The 20,903-nt window shown below is 35.1% G+C and overlaps 1 protein-coding gene across 1 annotated transcript; it reads left to right on the top strand.

The window, feature by feature from the left end:
* Positions 1-9,388: 9,388 nt before the first annotated feature.
* LOC127097219 (ubiquitin-40S ribosomal protein S27a-like) lies at positions 9,389-10,426 on the top strand. The gene has a single exon (XM_051035724.1). The coding sequence runs from the start codon at positions 9,913-9,915 to the stop codon at positions 10,384-10,386; it is 474 nt and encodes a 157-aa protein (XP_050891681.1). The 5' UTR covers positions 9,389-9,912; the 3' UTR covers positions 10,387-10,426.
* Positions 10,427-20,903: the final 10,477 nt, after the last annotated feature.

Here is a 20,903-nt window from a genome sequence, read left to right as displayed (position 1 = left end):
GAGATTATTGGATTAAGTCCTTATTGAAGGCGAAATCACCTTGGTCGGGTGGACTGGAGTAGCTTTAATTTTCAAGCGAACCAGGATAAATTTCTTATTTTGTTAGCATTTACTTTCGTGTGAGTGGTGTTGCAAAAGTTTTTTATTACTATGAAAACAATTCAAACCCCCATTTCTTGTTTTTATCTACCTTCAATTGGTATCAGAGCTTCGGCTCTGTTATTGATTTTTGAATCAAACACTTAACAATGTAGAGAGATCCAGCGTGAGAAAAACATCATGGCTAACACAAATGAAAGAGATAGCTACAACGTTAAACCTCCCATTTTTGATGGAGAAAAATTTGACTACTGGAAGGACAGAATTGAAATCTTCTTCCTAGGCCTATAGGACATTATCATAAATGGCTATGAACCACGCATCGCATTTCTGCTATTCGTATCGCTATTCCAAGAAGAAGAATGAGTGATGATCAGAAGCGTGATTTCAAGAATCACCATAAAGCTAAAACTATTTTATTGAATGAAATCTCCTACAATGAGTACGAGAAGATCATCAACAGGGAAACAACTAAAGAAATATTTGATTCCTTGAAAATGACTCACGAAGGCAATAATCAAGTTAAAGATACTAAGGTTATTGCCTTAATCCAAAAGTATGAAGCCTTCAGAATGGAAGATGATGAAGTTGTTGAAATAATGTTCTCAAGGTTCCAAACCTTAGTTGCAGGACTCAAGGTTCTGGACAAAGGATATACTACAGCAGATCATGTCAAGAAGATAATCAAAAATTTTCCTAAGAAATGGAGACCTATAGTTACTGCTATGAAGTTATCCAAAGATCTGAACAACATAAGCCTTGAAGAACTTATCAGCTCCCTCAGAAGTCATGAGATAGAGCTAGAGGAAGATGAACCTCAGAAGAAGAGAAAATCAGTAGCTCTAAAGTCCAGATCAAAAAAAATATCCAAAAAGGAACAAAGCCTTTCAAGCTGAAGAAGAAGATGAAGATGAATCTGAGAATGAATATTCTGATGATGAAGAGGAGTTATCTCTTCTTTCCAGAAGAATCAAACAACTCTGGAGAAAAAGAAATAACAACTTCAGAAGGCCCAGACAGAAGGGAGATCGTCCATACTCAACATCCAGAGGCATACATAACAAGGAAGTAACCTGCTACGAATGCAAAAAACCTGGACACTATAGAAATGAATGTCCAAAGATCAAGAAAGACAGCTCCAGAAAGAAAAGTTTCAAGAAAAACTCCTTTAAAGCAAAGAAGAAGGGACTCATGGCAACATAGGACGACTCTGAATCTGAAGCTTCAGAATCTGATTTTGAAGAGGAGCAAGCAAATGTTGCATTCATGGCGACTACCTATGGAAGTTCATCTGAAAGAGAGTCTGACTCTAAAGATGTATTCTCTAACTTTTCTTGTTCTGATCTGGAAGCCTGTTTATCAGAATCTCTGAGCTTGTATCAGAAGCTTCGACAAAAATTCAAGAACCTGAAAAAGGTTCGTGAAGAGACTGTTGAAGAGTGTGATAAGCTTGAGAAAGAAGTTTCTAAACTTAAAGAAAATAATTTTATCCTTGAAAAAGAAAATGAATTTTCAACCAAAAAATGTTCAAAACTTGAAGAAACTCTTTCTAAAGCTCCACCTACTTCTGACACCATCATATACAAATATGAAAAGGCTTTTCAGAAATTTCTGAACAACGGACTTGAAAGAAGAAAAATGGCTTCTATGATCTATGGTGTTAGTCATAATAAGAAAAGAGGAATTGGATATGACTCTGATGAAGATGATCTAAAACCTTCTCTAGTAAACAAACTTAAATCTCCCTTTTCTTATTATTACACACATGCACAAACACAGAAATTTAATAATGCTAGAAAGCTCAATGTTTTCAGAAACTCTGGGAGAACTAATCCTAAAGGATCCAAAAGATTCTGGGTATCAAAAGATAAAATAGTGTATGTTGCAGATATCCTGTGTAGCAGAGTTAAAACACTAATCATGGTACCTGGACTCTGGATGCTCACAACACATGATGGGAAGAAAGCACGTGTTCCAAAACCTGGAAGTTAAAGATGTTGGCTTTGTAGGCTTTGGAGGAAATCAGAAAGGAAGAATCAGAGGATCTGGTATAGTTGGTAATGGATATCTTCCCTCTATTTATGATGTTCTTTATGTTGAGGGATTAATACATAACTTGTTATCCATAAGTCAATTAAGTGATAACGGTTATGATATAATCTTTAATCAAAAAACGTGCAAAAATGTTAATCAGAAAAATGGAACAGTCCTTTTCACTAGAAAGAGGAAGAACAACATTTATAAAATAAAGCTTTCAGACTTAAAAGATCAAAACGTAAAATGTTTGATGTCCATAAATGAAGAGCAATGGGTGTGGCATAGACGCTTGGGTCACATTAGCTTGAGGAGGATTTCTCAGCTAAATAAACTTGAGTTAGTCAGATGCCTACCTAAGCTGAAGTTTTCTTCATATGCTCTTTGTGAAGCATGTCAGAAAGGAAAATTTTCTAAAACAACTTTAAAAAAATGTCGTTTCTACCTCTAAACCTCTAGAACTTTTACACATTGACCTATTTGGACCTGTTAAGACAACGTCAGTCAATGGTAAGAAGTATGGACTTGTCATTGTTGATGATTATAGTTGTTGGACATGGGTAAAATTCTTAAGGCACAAGAATGAGTCACATTTTGTGTTCACTAGCTTCTGTTCAAAAATGCAAAATGAATTTGACTCTAAAATCATCAGAGTCAGAAGTGATCATGGTGGCGAATTTGAAAACAAACTTTTTGAAGAACTTTTTGACTCAAATGGAATATCCCATGATTTCTCCTGTCCTATAACTCCACAACAAAATGGAGTTGTAGAAAGGAAGAATAGGACTCTCCAAGAAATGGCCAGAACCATGATTAATGAAACAAATATGGCTAAGCACTTATGGGCTAAAGCTATGAATACAACGTGTTACATTCAAAATAGAACCTCTATCAGACCTATTCTAGAGAAGACTCCTTATGAACTATGCAAGGGGAGAAACCCCAACATCTCTTACTTTCATCCCTTTGGATGTTCCTGTTTTATTATGAATACCAAAAATAATTTGAACAAGTTTGACTTTAAAGAACAAAAGTGTATTATGTTGGGATACTCAGAATGTTCTAAAGGATACGGAGTATACAATACAAAAACACAAATTATAGAAGAATCAATACATGTCAAATTTAATGATAAGTTTGACTTTGAAAAGTCAAAGCTAGTTGAGAATTTTGCAGATTTGGAGATAACACTTGCAGGTTCTGACGAAAAGACCAAAGAATCTAAAGAAGCAGAAAAAGAAACGTCAGAAGCACCTGAAGTCATAATCAATCAAAAAAGATCAAGAAATAGACAAAATGTTTCTGAAGAACTGATTCTGGGAAACAAAAATGAACCTGTCAGAACGAGATCAACATTCAAAGTTTCTGAAGAAACACTTCTGGGACTAGTATCTCTGATAGAGCCAACATCCTGTGAAGAAGCTATTCAAGACAAGGAATGGATTCTGGCAATGAAAGAAGAACTTGATCAGTTTGCCAAGAATTATGTTTAGGATCTTGTACCATGACCCAGGGGAACTCATGTGATTGGAACCAAATGGATTTACAGAAACGAACTAAATGAAAAGGGTGAAGTGGTCAGAAACAAAGCACGACTAGTGGCACAAGGTTATAATCAACATGAAGGTATTGACTATAATGAAAACTTTTCTCTAGTCGCCAGGTTAGAATGTATTTGTCTTCTTGTATCTTTTGTTGTAAATTATTCCATCAAATTATATCAGATGGATGTCAAAAGCGTGTTTCTGAATGGGTATATTTCTAAAGAGGTGTATGTCCATCAACGTCCTGGTTTTGAAAACTCAAAATGTTCAGAACATATTTTTAAATTGAAAAAATATCTTTATGGTCTGAAACAAGATCCCAAAGCTTGGTATGAAAGACTTAGTTCATTTCTTCTGGAAAATGACTTTATTAGAGGCAAAGGGGACTCCATTCTCTTCTACAAAAACATCAAAAACAATCTCATGATATGTCATATATACGCTGATGACATAATATTTGGTTCTACTAACCCCTATGTTTGTCAAGAATTTTCTGAGCTAATGCAGGCAGAATTTGAAATGAGTCTGATGCAAGAACTAAAGTTCTTTCTGGGGATTCAAATCAACCAAACATCAGAAGCCACATATGTATATCAAAGCAAATACATAAAAGACATTCTGAAGAAATTTGACATGTTAGAAAGCAAATCGGCAAAGACTCTCATGCATCCTAGAGAAAGAAGAGGTGGGTCAAAAGGTTTGTCAGAAACTCTATCGTGGTATGATAGGTTCTCTTCTCTATCTGGCTGTTATGCGTCCAGATATATTATTCAGCATATGTCTCTGTGCTAGATTTCAGTCAAATCCAAGGGAATCTCACTTAACAATTGTTAAGAGAATTCTGAGGTATCTAAAAGGAACACCTAACTTTGGCCTGATGTATAAGAAAACATTAGAGTATAGGCTTTCTGGGTACTGTAATGCAGATTACGCTGGAGACAGATTGGAACACATAAGCACATCTGGGAATTGTCAAGTTCTGGGAAGAAACCTCATCTCGTGGGCTAGAAAAAGACAATCAACCATTGCACTATCAACTGCAGAAGCAAAATATATTTCAGTTTCACTATTCCGCACTCAGATGCTTTGGATGAAGAATCAGCTTAAGGACTTTCAGATCTATGAGAGTAATATCCCTATCTTTTGTGACAATGTTGTTGCTATATGTCTAAGTAAGAATCCAATTTTACATTTCAGAGCGGAGCACATAGAAATTAAACATCATTTTATCAGAGACTATGTTCAGAAAGGGATAATTATTTTAAAACTCATAGATACAGACCATCAATGGGTTGACATCTTCACAAAACCCTTAGCTGAAGATGGATTTATTTTCATTCTGAAACATTTAAATATGGCAGATTTCCCAGAATGAATCTGAACTTGTGCTTCTCCTCTCAAATGTTAAAATAGACTCTGACTTAAACATATGTTGTTTATCTGGTTCTGGTTCTGGTACTTCTACAAGTTAGATGATATCTGGATTAGAATCCTTTTGAGTCATAAACCTCTTGGTATTCTTGACTCTAGAAACATCAAAACATGGGCTCTCAAACGTGTGGCTTTGGATCTTCTAGACAACTGTCTAGCTCAGAACTCAAGAGTCAAACTGTTGAGATCTCCTCGAGCAGTGTGCATATTTTTGAGATTAGACAATCATCATTAGCTACATTTAATTCTCCCCACGTTTGTCAACTCATATTTTAGCAATCATAATTACTTTTATTCCCTAACACTGTCGTTTTACATGTGTTTTGAATGTGTATATATTTTACCATAATTTCCACTTTCACAATTTTCACTCCCACAACGTACACAAAGCCCTTTCCTTCATTCTCTTTGCAACCTAAACCTCCTTGCATCTTCATTGCAACTTCATCTCCTTCAACAACTGCAACATGAATCCTCAATAATAACAAGTTTTCAAATTTTCTCAACAAATGAATGTTGTTGAGCAACCAGTTGAAGCTCCACAACAGGTTACATCCCTTACTGCTACGCACTCAACAACTTCATATAAAGAACATCATGTTCTTGATCGCCCCCTCACATCAATCTTGTCACTCCTTTTGAAAAATTGGAAGTTTTGTGTGAACTCTTGGTTGATTTTGAAATTCTTGGTGAAGGGTGGGGAAACTACTTCAAACGGATCTATGTCCAGTTTACACATTCCTAGTGAAGGAATTATGGAGGTTTGCTGACTACGATGACCACTGCATCGTATCCTACATTTTGGGTGTCAAGACTATAATCACGGAGAATTCTATTGATAAGCTGCTGAACATGGAAACAGTATGGGGCAGAAGAATATACAATATCAATCCTATGGAAAAATATATGTCCCAGGAAATCATCCCATCTATTTTCTCTCAAAACCCAGAAGGGAAAACTTCAAAGAACAAAAAACTTCACCAAAATCTGAGAGTTTGATTGAAGATCATTCTAGGAACTATCCACCATCGTCCAACGTCCAACTCCTCTGACTACATTAATACGGATCAGAAGTGCATTCTATACTATCTGTACAAAGGGTTGAAGTTGAATCTTCCATCTCTCCTCTTCAAATATATGAGGGATCTCATTAGAGATACCAGGAACAATATGAAGCCCAAAAATTACATCCCTATGGGGAGACTAATTTTTGATGTTCTCATAGAGAGTGGTTTGGTGGATCATCTCATCTCTATCAACATGGTGGAAGACGTTATGGTGGACGTGGGCAAGCCTCTGAATGCCAAGAATTTGAAAAGCATGGGGCTAATTGACAAGGTCAGAGTTAAACCTACTTTGGACACCTCGTGGGAAGCTCTAAAGGATCATATGGAGATATCCAATGGGACGTATCTCTTCTCTAAGATTGATCCCCCAGAGGTAATCGCTCACTATCTTCAAGATCTGGAAGCCCATGGAATTGACATCTCTGGATTCACCTTGGACTGGCTACCAGAACAACCACCAAATTTTATGAAGAGGAAGAGAGAGCCCTTTGAGAAGAAGAAGAAGAAGAAGAAGAAGACTCAGAAGCTGGGAGAATCTTCAGCATCTCAAAAGCAACATGTGCCTCTAAGCTCCTCTGCACCATGTAAATCTCTTATTTCTGAAGCTCCCCTAAGCTCTGGTTCTAGGAAAATTCTATCATCCCTACCCCAACCACCATCTATCATCTCTCCCTCTGAACCAACCATCTTCATCCCCATTCTTTCAGAATCCTACACTTCTGAACCAAACACATCCTCACCCCCACTGCCAAAATTTAACCTAACAACCACCTCAATCCTTGTATCTGATGCTAGGTTTCTAAATGAACCCATATCAACTCCCTCATCTACTCCCAATTATCCTTCATACTATGACCTAACCTCAAACTCTGAAGATTCATACGTCCCTGACCCAACCCCCCTCACTCTTGCGAAACTTTAAGCCACAACAGAATCTAAACAGACTAAGTCTATACCAGAAGCCTCTGAACCAATACCACCCCCTTCTGCACCCACTTCAGAACCCTCTAAAACCCTTCCATCTCCTTCTGAACCCATCTCGGAACCCTATGAACCCATCCACAATCCCTCTGAACCTATCCCTCAAACCTCTGAACTTGACCTAACCTTTCCAACCCAAGATGAGATTTTTGCCAAGTTCTCAGAGAACACTGTTGCGGGGCTCAGGCAGCTATTTGAAGAATTCAGGCTAAGTGACAATCCTTCTGAAGTAAGGACTCACTGGAATGGATTTCTCAAGTGGATGCCATTTGAGGTCTTCAAGCTCAAGGGAATCTCTGAACAAGTCAGAAATGACTATACCAGAGGTGCTGAAGAAAGACTGGAGGCACGTCTGGCGTAGGAAGTTGAGGAACGGGCCAGGAAGGAAGCTGAAGAAAGGGCAAGAAAAGAAGCTAAGGAGAGAGCGATTGTTGAATCTACTATTGCTGAAGCTGAAGCTAAAGCAAGAGCTGACACTGAAGAAGCTGCAAAAGAAGATGGGAAGACATCTGAGGTTGCTCTGACTCAAAGTGAGTCATCAACATCTGATCTATCTCCTCTGGTTCTCAAGACTCTGGGAGAGCTTCAGAAAGAATAGCAACTGGTGATAGCCAGACTCAACCAGCAAGATCAAGTCAACTCCAACATCTAAAACCTGCTTGCTCAGCTTCTTTAGAGGATGCCTCATCCTCCAAACCCTTAAGCACTCTAGGATTATTTATTTGTATTTTTTTCTAAGAGTTTTTGCCTCTGAAGCCTCCTTCTTTTATGCTTTTCTGCCTTGTATCTCTCTGACTTTTCAATGAAGATTTGTTTTGCCTTCTGTGATTTAGTTTTGCATTTTTTAAACTTTTTGAGTCTGACAAAAAGGGGGAGAAATGAATAACAGACTTGTTATACCCCAATTTTGTCCGGCCATTTGTGGTTTACCCATGAGATATTTTTATTTCAAAGGCTCATTTGCATAAGTGTGTTCATAATCTAAAATGTGGTTTGAATCTTTTTACATTACTAATCCAAAATCTATTTTTTCTATTAGTAAGTATTAAAAGCCACGTTCTTATTTCTATGATCACTATTTACTAGTCCATTTACACATCCCAAATATTTATACCAAGTTCTAAGTTCTTCATGGATTCCCAAATTAAATTTGCATTTTTTTAGAAACATGTATATGTCGTTTGTAAATTAAAAATTCCATATTTAGATTTTTGTATTTAAAATAGAAGTGTGTTATTTTTTAAATTAAAAGTCTCATATTTAGATTTTTGTGTTTGGATTAGAATATGTGTTGTTTTTTTAAATTGAAAGTTCCATATCTAGATTTTTGTATTTAAAATAGAATTGTGTTGTTTTTTTTTAAATTAAAAGTTCCATATTTAGATTTTTGTATTTAAAATAGATTTTTGTTATTTTTTTTAATTTAAAAAGTCCCATATTTAGATTTTTGTATTTAAAATAGAATTGTGTTGTTTTTAAATTAAATCACTATACTTAGTTTCTTTGTATCTAAGTTAGAATTATGTTATTTTTTAAATTAAGTCATTATACTAAAGTTAGAAATATTGTGTTTTTAAAATTAAGTCATTATACTTAAGTTAGAAATATTTTGTTTTTAAAATTAAGTCATTATACTTAAGTTAGAAATATTTTGTTTTTAAAATTAAGTCATTATACTTAAGTTAGAAATTTGTTGTTTTAAAAATTAAATCATTTTACTTAAGTTAAAAATATGTTGTTTTTAAAAGTTGAAATTGATTAGCATAAATAAATATTGAGTTAATTTTGAAAAGCTTAAAAGGTAATTACATAATTAAAATTTATTTCAATAAGTTCCAAATAATCCAAATACATTTTGTCTTTAAATTTTTTTTATTAAAATTAAATAATTACATTTTTTTATTAAGTGGAAGTTACTGCAAAAACAAAAACAGGTTCCTAATTCTAATGACCAAGACCAAAATCAATGGATTGGTTAAACACTCCTTTGGACCTAGACACAAAAACATGATGTCTTGAAGCTTGGAGCAGCCACTTTTCCATTCCATCAAAGTCCCTTCAAACCTGTGACCTGCAAAGAGAAAATAGCTTATTGTAAAAGCACTTTTCAAAAGCACTTAGAGAGCTGAAAAACAACTAAATGAATCATTCAGTTTGAAGCTTTATCCATAAGTTTAACCTAAGCATCCAAAAAGCGCTTTTAACATTAACTTAAAACAGAATAAACCAAATCCAAAAAGCGCTTTTAACATTAACTTAAAACAGAATAAACCAAATCCCACATAATCTGGGATGAGAAATTCAAGAAAGCAAAGAGTTTCTTAAGACTTAATCTGGTCTTCATAAATTTGGATGAGAGGTTAACATAGATACAGATCAACAGTAAGAGATTTTTTCAAAAAGAAACTCTAAACACAACAGCAAGAACAGCCATAAACGCAGCAAAAACTATTTTTCAAAACCCAAAATCAAGAACAACATAAACGCAGCAAAGCTATTTTTTTCAAAACCCTAAAAAACGAAATAGAAGAAGGAGGCTTATCTGGAGACGGGAGGCATCATCACTGGCAGCTTCATCTTCTTCTCCTTCCAACAAATCGACCACTCACCCTCCACCACCACAACTCAACGATATCACCCTTCTTCACCTCCGATCAAATCCATTCTACCGGACCACCACCTTTCGTTTCTTCTTCCGCCGTCACAAACCCTTGCGTCCCCAATTTCCATCTCTTCCGGCGCAAAACCTAATCCAGATGCAGATCTTCGTCAAAACCCTGACGGGGAAAACCATCACCCTCGAGGTCGAGTCTTCCGACACCATCGACAATGTCAAAGCAAAGATCCAAGATAAGGAAGGAATCCCACCGGACCAACAGCGACTGATCTTCGCCGGCAAACAGCTAGAAGACGGTCGCACTCTTGCTGACTACAACATCCAGAAGGAATCCACACTCCACCTTGTTCTCCGTCTCTGTGGTGGAGCCGAGAAGCGTAAGAAGAAGACCTACACCAAGCCGAAGAAGATTAAGCACAAGCATAGGAAGGTGAATCTAGTTGTTCTTCAGTTTTACAAGGTCGCTCATTCTGGGGAAATTTTGAAGGTACGATCTGAAGCTTTTGTTGTAAAACCTAATTATGTTGGTGAGACTTGGGCCTTTGGCCCAAGCGATTTTGGCCTGCGTGTACACTCCCTCAATGCTACTGCACCCCATCCGATTGGGCTCTGATAACCTTTTGTTGAGCCCATTCTCAACTTCTTTGGGCTTATTTTTTTGGTTTTGGTTACTAGTTGATTAAGGAAAATTTTACCTTGTACCCCTACAATTAATCCCATACCCCTACAAAAATTTAAAATTTCCCATTTTACCCTTAATTGGTTTTAACCAATTTACCATTTCATTTTTACCATTCTGTTGAAAATTGCAAAAATTACACTTTCACACCCCTCGCACCGGAACTCTTTGGAGAAGACTTCCGGTATGTATTTTTACAAACCGGAAGACTTTAGGAAAGACTTCCGGAACACAAAAAAAACAAACCGGAACACTTAAGGAAAGAGTTCCGGTTCATATAAAAAAAAATTCAAAAATATTTGCATACCGGAACTCTTCTCCAAAGAGTTCTGGTATGCATTATGTGTGTTCCGGAAGTCTTTCCTAAAGTCTTCCGGTACGTTTTTTTTTTTAATTTTTTTTTTTTTACAGAAATGGAAAATCTTCCCAAAATATGTGTAGATACTACTGATGCGTTTATGACGACGGAAAGATTTGGTACACGAGAAGAGGTTATCAGATGGATTAAAAAGGTTGGAATCGATAATAAAGTAACTGTTATTATCAGTCGTTCAGATACTGAAACGGGGAAGAGAGGGAGAAGTAACAAAATAATATTTGGTTGTGATAAAGGTGGGAAACACAAGATTAGTGATAGTGGTACCCAAAGTGCTTCCAAGAAATGTGGATGTCCATTTAAAATCAGGTCGACTCCGGCGAAAGATGGATCTGGTTGGAAGATTGATGTAAAATGTGGGTTACATAATCATGGTTTACCTGATAGATTAGAAGGTCATTCGTTTATTGGTAGGTTGACCACAGATGAGAAGCAACATGTCGCTGATTTGGCAAAGAGACATGTAGCACCTAGAAACATTTTGCTTTCCTTGCAAGACAAGTTTCCTGAGAATGTCACTCGGATTACACAAGTATACAAGCATAAGAGTGTGATAGAAAAAGAGATAAGAGGTCCAAGGAGTGAGATACAACATTTGTTTAAGCTTATTGAGGATGCATGATATGTGTATTGGAGTAGAAAACATGATGACTCGGAAGTGGTGAAAGAGATATTTTGGGCACATCCTGAGGTAGTCAACAGCAAGTTCAACAACAAGTTCAACAGCTAGCTCTTCAGTCACATCCTGAGGACTCCAAAAGATACCCCTAATGGGCAAGTGAAGTAGACATGCGACATCATCTAAAGTAATGCTCATTTCACCAAACGGCATGTGAAATGAAGATGTCTCTAGATGCCATCTTTCCACAAATGCAGAGACAAGATTTGTGTTTATCTTGTTCAGACTCGTTCTCTGCAGTGAAGCTAAACCGGATCTAGATACCCAACTCTCCATCTGTGGTGGAAGAGCCAATGGAACCCTAGAATTCAACTTCAGTCCATGTCCGGCAACCTTCAACTCTTTCTTTGGTCCTCTTTCCTAAAAACAATTAAAACACATTTTAGAAAATAAATTATAAAATATTCAACTATTATTCATTTTCAAATATAGTCCGTTTACTTACCTCACCAAACCATATATGTCGAGCAACATGATGCTCGTACTTCACCAAAAGAGATGTATCGTACGGCCCTCCTGGATATCCAGTCGGCTCAGCTGCAGCTGCAGATGAAGATGCACCCCGGTCTAACGTGCGGACTGGAATCCGGCCATCTGCACCTCTTCTTCGAACCATTGCAAAAATAATGTTAAAAAAAATAATTAAAATTAAAAAAAAAAAAAAAAAAAATTACGTACCGGAACACTTCAAAGAAGAGTTCCGGTATACATCATCCAAACCGGAAGTCTTGAGGAAAGTGTTCCGGTATACAAGTATACAAACCGGAAGACTTTCTAGAAGACTTCCGGTTCAGTGTCCATAAAAACAACAAACCGGAACACTTTAGAGAAGTGTTCCGGTATACACTTTTCAAACCGGAAGACTTACTCTTAAGTGTTCCGGTATACAATGCAAAAACGCCAAAAAAATTTCTTCTCCGGAAGTCTTCAACGAAAATGGTAAAAAAATTTTGAAACGGAAAATATACCCTATTTATATGAGGGTATTTTGGTCAAAAAAATTTAAATGTAGGGGTATGGGTACAATTGTAGGGGTATAGGGTAAAATTTTCTTGATTAAGTTTAGTTAATATAGGTTACTTAGCTTAATTAGATGATTAGGTATTAATTAGATTAAATTAATTATGATTAGGATTAATTAGAAATAATTTAGGATTAGAAATAGTATTAGAAATATTAGAAATAATTAGAAATTTAGGTTCATTAGAATTTTTAGATTTAGGTTATAATTTTTTTGAAGAGTTGGATTTAGAAATATTAGAAATATTAAATTTAGTTTAGAAATAATTGTAGATTAATTAGAATTATAAGTTGATTTATAATTATTTTAGAATTTTTAATTTGATTTAGAATGATTTTAGATTTTAATCTTTGTTATTATTTTAGAATTTAATTAGATCTTTTTTTTAGAAATAATTGTAGATTAATTAGAATTATAAGTTGAATTAGAATTACTTTAGAATTTTTAATTTGATTTAGAATGATTTTAGATTTTAATCTTTGTTAATATTTTAGGATTTAATTAGATCTTTTTTTTTAGAAATAATTGTAGATTAATTAGAATTATAAGGTGATTTAGAATTATTTTAGATTTTTTAATATAATTTAGAATGATTTTAGAGTTTTATCTTTGAAAATATTTTAGAATTTAATTAGATCTTTTTTCTTAGAAATAATTATAGATTCATTAGAATTATAAGTTGTTTTAGAATTATTTTAGAATTTTTAATTTAATTTAGAATGATCTTAGATTTTAATCTTTGAAAATATTTTAGAATTTAATTAGATCTTTTTTTTAGAAATAATTATAGATTAATTAGAATTATAAGTTGATTTAGAATTATTTTAGAATTTTTAATTTGATTTAGAATGATTTTAGATTTTAATCTTTGTTAATATTTTAGAATTTAATTAGATTTTTTTTAGAAATAATTGTAGATTAATTAGAATTATAAGTTGATTTAGAATTATTTTAGAATTTTTAATTTGATTTAAAATGATTTTAGATTTTAATCTTTGTTAATATTTTAGAATTTAATTAGATCTCTTTTTTAGAAATGATTGTAGATTAATTAAAATTATAAGGTGATTTAGAATTGTTTTAGAAATTTTAATTTAATTTAGAATGATTTTAGAATTTAATCTTTGTTAATATTTTAAAATTAATATTTTGGATAATAGTTTAGAATTGAGATTTTTGATAGTTTAATATTGTTTTGAGTTTTAATTTAATGATACTTTTGTTAATTGTTTAAACTTTAGTTATTTGTTTTAGATTTAGTATTTTATTGCAATTCTCTTGTTATTTCATGTTGATTTCAATTAACACCTAACATTTAACGATTAACTCTAATTTTTTAATTTCCGCAATTAACATCTAATTCTTTTAAATTCCGCTTCTAACATTTATTTTTTTATATTTACTTTACTTTGTTTTTTGCTATATCATTGTACATTCTTCATCCCATCTTAAAATGAACCTAAAAATGATAAAGACTTAAAAAATACAAAAAGATTATAATTCTCATGCCATCAATTCAAACCAATTTTTAAAACAAATAGAACTTCTCGATTCAAAGTCGAGCCCATTTTAAATGCCTTTGTAAGTCGATCGCTTGAAAACGCATCGCCATCAACCTCACATGGTTTACTCTTGGGCTTTCTTACAATGAGACCTATTCGATTTTAATTAATCGATTAAATGGATTATTCACTAAATAAATTCAATTCATTCACAAGAATGCAATTTTTAAAACCTCGATCCGACATCGAAAGTCAAATTAAAATACTTAATCACAATCAAATACCATTTCATTTGAAAATGAAAAGGGAGATGGCTTTGAGTTTTCAATTCCTCTCCTCGATTATTTGAATATGAGTTCTCTTACTCGGTTAGTCAAATGGTCGTCATTTCTAAATCATTTAAGTACAAACAAATCAAATCCTTTTATAACAAGAAATCGAAAGGGAGATAACTTTGAGTCTTCAATTTTTCTCCTCGACTATTTGAATACAAGTTCTCTTACTTGGTTAGTCAAATAATTGTCGTTCCTATACCAACTTCCAAGCTCCGATTAAATTGAAATATTTTCACAATAAGCTAAATGAAAAAAGAGTTGACTTTGAGTTTTCAACTTCGCTCCTCAATTGTTTGAATACGAGTTCTCTTACTCGGTCAGTCGAACAATTGTCATTTTTCCACAAACATACAACTTAGTCAAATCACTTTCATAATAAGCTGAATGAAAAGGGGGACGACTTTGAGTCTTCAACTTCTCTCCTCCATTGTTTGAATACGAGTTCTCTTACTCGGTCAGTCAAACAATTGTCATTTTTCCACCAACTCATAACTTAATCAAATCATTTTCATAACAAATTGTATGAAAAGGGAGATGGTCTTGAGTTTTCAATTCCTCTTCTCAAATGCTTGGAGATGAGTTGTCTTACTCAGTCATTCAAGTACTTGTCGTTCATTCTGAAATACATCAACCATACACAACCTTATTTTCATAACCACTCGGATGAAACAGAAAGCGGTCTAGAGTCTTCTATTCCTTTTCCGATTATTAGGATACGAGTTGTCTTACTCGATTATCCAAGTATCCGTCATCCGTCCAAAACACCTTAATTATTATCAAATCTTTCCTATAATTAAGGATGGAAAAGAAAGCGGTCTAGAGTCTTTTATTCCCTTTCCCGACTGTTAGGATACGAGTTGTCTTACTCGACTATCCGAGTAATCGTCATCCAACCAAAAACATCATAACCAATCAAACAAAATATCCAACATATTAATCCAACTTGTCACCCTCGTGTGATCAAAACTCTTTTCAGAAAGAACATTGTTTAATCCTTTCTAATGCGCACAACAAACTAGTGCTTAAGCCTCCGCCGAGAATAGACAAGCCAGCGTTTAGCCTTTAGAACGCGATCTAAACAGTTGTTCGGTAAAAGACACCAAGCAACCGTAGTTACCCGAACTACGAATGCTCTGATTTCCTTATTTAAGGATACGTAGGCAGGAGATTGTTGTATCTTCGCGAGCACACTAATAAAAAACCTCCCCTTTTCCCTTTCTGAGGTTCTCATCCATTTCTAATCTCAATATATTTATAACCCGGAGATAACGAACAAACATAAATTAACACTCGAAACGCAAATTAGAACTAAAAGGTTCTCGTTGAGTACAACGGACGTTAGGGGTGCTAATACCTTCCCCTAACGTAATCCACTCCCGAACCCGAATATGGTTGCGACGACCATTGTTCCATTTCCTAAAGGTTTTATCGATATTTTCCTATTCCTTCATTGGGATAAATAAAGTTCGGTGGCGACTCTGTTCGAACATTAATTTTTTCCGCGACCATCGCGAGGAATCGTATTTTTCGAGATGCGACAAGCCTTTCTGATGAAATAATATATCTAACTCTCAGAATGCACTGCTTACATTTTAAATATTAAATATCAATTGCACAGTCTAAGTGTTTTACAGGATATATCTGAACAAGGAAAACTGAATCAGTATCTAAGAAACAAGTCAAGCAACCTAAGAAGCTCTGTAAGGAACTCTCTACCCCACAAACCCTTCTCTGATACAAATATATTTAAAAAATGCTAAGCATCAGACTTAGGGGGAGATTTCCAATCTCAATGGGAGTCATACTATATCTAACTTTGATTCATTTAAATTTGTATCCTTGTGAAGTATTGTTGTTTCATCAAAAGTCTAAGTTTTGTCATCATAAAAAAGGGGGAGATTGTTAGAACAAGATTTTGGTTTTGCAATATATCTCTAAGTTTTTATGATAACAAAGAATGAAACAATTTGGTACCCTAATGATTTTCTCTAAGTGTGCAGGTTTCTAAGGAAAAATGAATTAGAGGAAAATAATATATGGCATCTAACGCAGTCTAGAAAAGTTGATCCAAGAATGAAGAAATCATATATGGCTCTGAACAAAAACACTTCTGAAGAATCACATACAGAATATGACATTGAAGTTCATATCTGATGTCTGAAGACTCTACATCTGATGACTCTGCAAGACAACATCAAAAGATACTCTAACTGAAGTTTATTCAACAAACAAGTATCCGAAGACCGGTTAAGAGAATATATGAAGACTACAAGCTTCTTCCCAAAGACTCTGACTCCACTCACTCTAATTTATGTTTAACAAATCATCGGATTCACGCTCATCTGACTCATCAAAATTAGAAACTTAATTAAGAAGTATTCTAAGTATGGTACAAATCTCAGTAAGGAAATTATGGATTATGCTTCAAGACTGCTATGGAAAGGACAAGAAAGTTAATGTCATTAAGTCTCATAATGGACAAGAAATCCCCATTAATTTCCCTACAACGGTACCATCTCAAAGCACTATATAAAAGCCTCATCATCATCATGCTGATTACCAAGAATACACAAGAATTTGACAACACACTTCGATCTATATACTCAACATACTTTCATTGTAAAATTCAGTAATCACACAAGAGTTGTTGCTCATAGTGTGATCATTGATTCATGTTCTTAATTGTGTTTATATTGCTTACCTAGAAGCACTAAGGAAACACATGTACTTCTCTAAATTTGTTGATATTCCTTAAGTGACTTGTTTAAGTCTATAGACTTGAGAGGGCTAAGAGATTGTTGAACTCTTAGACGATTCTGTAATCTATTGAGATTATTGGATTAAGTCCTTATTGAAGGTGAAATCACCTTGGTCGGGTGGACTGGAGTAACTTTGATTTTCAAGCGAACCAGGATAAATTTCTTGTGTTGTTAGCATTTATTTTCGTGTGAATGGTGTTGCAAAAGTGTTTGATTACTGTGAAAACAACTCAAACCCCCATTTCTTGTTTAACTAGTATGGGGCGAGCGACCAAGAGTGCACCATAAGTCTTTTGAGCCAAATGTGCATTCAGGGCGCCTACATTACTCATTGTGTTTGGCCTGGGCCTAGCCGCCCTAACTAAAACCATGTTTTCTATTGATTCCACTAATGAGATATGTGGCGCGTAGAATCAACCAAGGGGTAATTGCCTTTCCCACGGCTACAGGAAGAGCCCAGTCTTCCCACTCCCATAAGTTCTCCCAAAATAAAGGGATTTGATGCCATTGGTCTTTGGCCCAAGCCAAGTGAGTTTCCTGTATGTATCCCATTCACAAAAGGGTAAAGGGATCACAAAATTCTCTTAGAAACATATACATGAGCTCTCCACCATCCTTAAGTGAGCAGCCTCTTGGACAATCCTACAATATGATGGTATTATCTCTCATTGTGATTTTTTAGCAATACAATTGGCTTTCATGGTGGGGTCCTGGTAAAACTCACCTAGCTGATAAATGCCAAAATATGGTGAATTTATGCATGAAAAAATGACACTTATTAGATTGATTCTTTTGATTCACGAGTCAAAACCTCAACTTATGTGTAAATATTATGTAGATTAATCATTTGCAACTCATTTTGTAGACATGTTTGCATTGGAGGAGCTTTGGACATAAAAAGCGAAAGAAATAGCTTCAACATGCAAATTTTGAAAGAAATCAAAGCTTCAGGTGGGGATTAGCGCGCTCAAAACGTGCTTGGAGTTTCTGAGGCAAGGGCTAGCGCGCTAAGCATCATTTTCCTGCGCTAAGCGCCATTTAAGGCGGTTTAATGTGTTTTTCTGGATTTGGCGTTGAGCGCCAAATTTGGGGCTTAGTGCGGTCTGTAACTTTTTGTTTTTTATAAATAAATTTCAGTTGTTACTTTGTGAGTTAATACATTTTAGAGAGATAGAAACTTAGAAAACAACAGGAGATGGTGCTTCTTGAAGATCAAAAGTTGGATTCGTATCAATAATTGGGAAATCACGATTGATGCATGTTCATCTTCATTCTTCCCCTTTGTTTAAATCTGAAATCATGAGTGATGGATCACGCAAATAAATGCCATCTTTGGGTTTTAAGATGTGGCTGAAATCATGAGTGATGGAGTACCTGCATTGGAAGTGAATGCAAATGATGTTCAGAAGGCTGCACACAAGGAACAAAGGAAGAAAGACAAAAAATCTATTTTCTTGATTTATCAATGTGTGAATCCCAACGTGTTCGAGAAGATATTGGAGAAGAAACATCCAAAGGAGCATAAGACAAGTTGAAGAACTTATACGGCAGAGATGAAAAACCGAAGAGGGTGAAGTTGTAGACGATACAAAAGCAGTTTGAGATAACACAAATGAAATAAGATGAATCGGTTACTGATCTCTTCTCAAGATTGGTGTTACTCACGAACCAGATGAAGGTGTGTGGTGAATCGATCAATGATTTGTAGAAGATTGAGAAAGTGTTGAGATCTCTGACTTCAAATTTTGATCATATTATAGTGTCTAATGAAGAATTCAAGAACCTAAATGAGATGAAGTTAGAAGAACTTCAAGCTTCATTGGAGGCTCGGGAGATGATGCTGAAGTAGAGGAACTCAGAAAGGGGGAAGGTGGATGAGCAAACATTACATGCAAGATTCATCAGGAAGTCTGGAAAAGAAAAGGCATAATAGAGAAAGGATCTTGAAAATGATGAGAAGTTAAGCAAGAATTCAAATAATCACTCTGATTCAACCAAGAAAGTCACAAGCAATAAGTATCCAAGAAAGAAAGTTGACATGAAGGAGGTGCAGTGTTACAATTGTCAAGGATTTGGTTATTATGTTCGAGATTGTCGAAGAAAGAAGGATTCAAGAGAAAAAGATAATGACGAAGTGCAATATGCACATGCTGTAGGAAGGGAATTGATTGGTAAATTAGCAAGTGTACTAATCTGCCAATGTAGTAATAAAAAGGGAAAATCCATAGTATCGATCTCAAGGACTGCTTGACGATACATAGTTCGAGCTTAATTTCTACTAAATAAAAGCTTGGGTTTTTAGGATAGTTTGGTGAAATTATGAAAGCAATTGAAAATAAAATTAATAAAGTAGGTGAACGGTTAAAACATATATGAGTAGTATGCTATGGAGGGTGTGTGATTTATTCATGTAACAACTCTGAATCAATATTGCAACAACAAATATCAATTAATTAATTATCGGATCTTTAGGGTGTTTCCTCCTAAGTCATTAGTGAGAAAACCTTTAATCATCCATCCTAATGCATATGTCCATAGAGAATTCAAAGGAAATTAAGCATTCAATTATCAAGAATATTCTGGTTTCTATAGGGTATCCCTATTTCTAGGTAATATCTACTATAGAATAATCTCAAGCAAGGCATTAACAATGGCGATCCAGCATAATCGTTAACCGTAAGTCAAACTCGTTTGTCCGACAGAGCAGGCATTAAGAACAACAAGAGAATAAATTAATTATGGAAAACAACATTGTTATTGCAAATATAAAATCATAGTTATTCCATATTCAAATCACGGACATCCCCTAGCATTGGGGGGTTTAGCTACTCATAATATTCAATGAAAATAAAATACAAAATTTAGACTTTACAGATACTGAGACGAAATTGAATCTTCAATCGCTTCCGTTCATGAAAATTTGCCTTCCACCAAAGCTTATGTGTTCTTCAATATTTCTCTTTGTATTTTTGTCGTTCCAAAAGAAGTCCCCTCAAATGTGATAGTAATCTCCTTTAAATAGAGAAATACCCCTTTTTTAGATTCTCCTAGTCAATAAAATGTTTCTGGACAATAAGATCAGGTCTGAAAATAGCCCAATTCACAATAATTTCCAAATCTGGCCTAAAAAGGAAAGTTTACGAAAATCACATGTCTGCCTGCTACGGTCGTAACAGGTGCTACAGATGGTCGTAACAGACCACTAGACTTAGCTTGTCAACTGAAACTGGAGGTTTTTATCTGCTACGACCAGTAGAAGGAGCTACGGGTGGCCGTAGTAGGCCACTGATCCTGGGGGTTACGTCTGTTACGACCCATAGCAGGTGCTACGGGTGGCATAGTGTTAGATACCCAAAAGTGCTTATTTGAGCCATCAATTAAGGGTATCTTTCACTCTATTTCCTTGCTAAATTTTCAAAATCACCTTTGTTTTAGATGAAATGCATTACATTGATAAACGAGCTTGGTGCCTTTGATTTGTGTGTTATTGTGCAGGAAGAAGGCATGAAATAATTGAAAATGAAGACACAAGAAAATTGGCAAAGGAACCAAAGAAAACAAGCATTCATCAGCATGCTCGCTAGGCGAGCGCCCAGCGAAAAGCTCTAGTAAAATGTCAATAAATTCGCCAGGCGAGCTGATAGCGAAGGTGGTAGCGAGTTCGTTCAGTTTTGGTGAAAAGCGCAGCCAGCACTCACTCGCTAGGCGAAGCTCTAGCGAGTCCCCAGCGAGCATTCCAGTAGCAAAACCTCTCAACCTCGCTGGGGCGAAGGTTGAAG

Source organism: Lathyrus oleraceus, chromosome 6, assembly GCF_024323335.1.
Source record: "Lathyrus oleraceus cultivar Zhongwan6 chromosome 6, CAAS_Psat_ZW6_1.0, whole genome shotgun sequence".
Classification (NCBI taxonomy): domain Eukaryota; kingdom Viridiplantae; phylum Streptophyta; class Magnoliopsida; order Fabales; family Fabaceae; genus Lathyrus; species Lathyrus oleraceus.
This window is presented reverse-complemented; position numbering and strand designations above follow the sequence as displayed.

Coding starts and splice junctions, on each gene's coding strand:
- LOC127097219 (XM_051035724.1), top strand. CDS start 9,913: ATGCAGATCTTCGTCAAAACCCTGACGGGGAAAACCATCACCCTCGAG.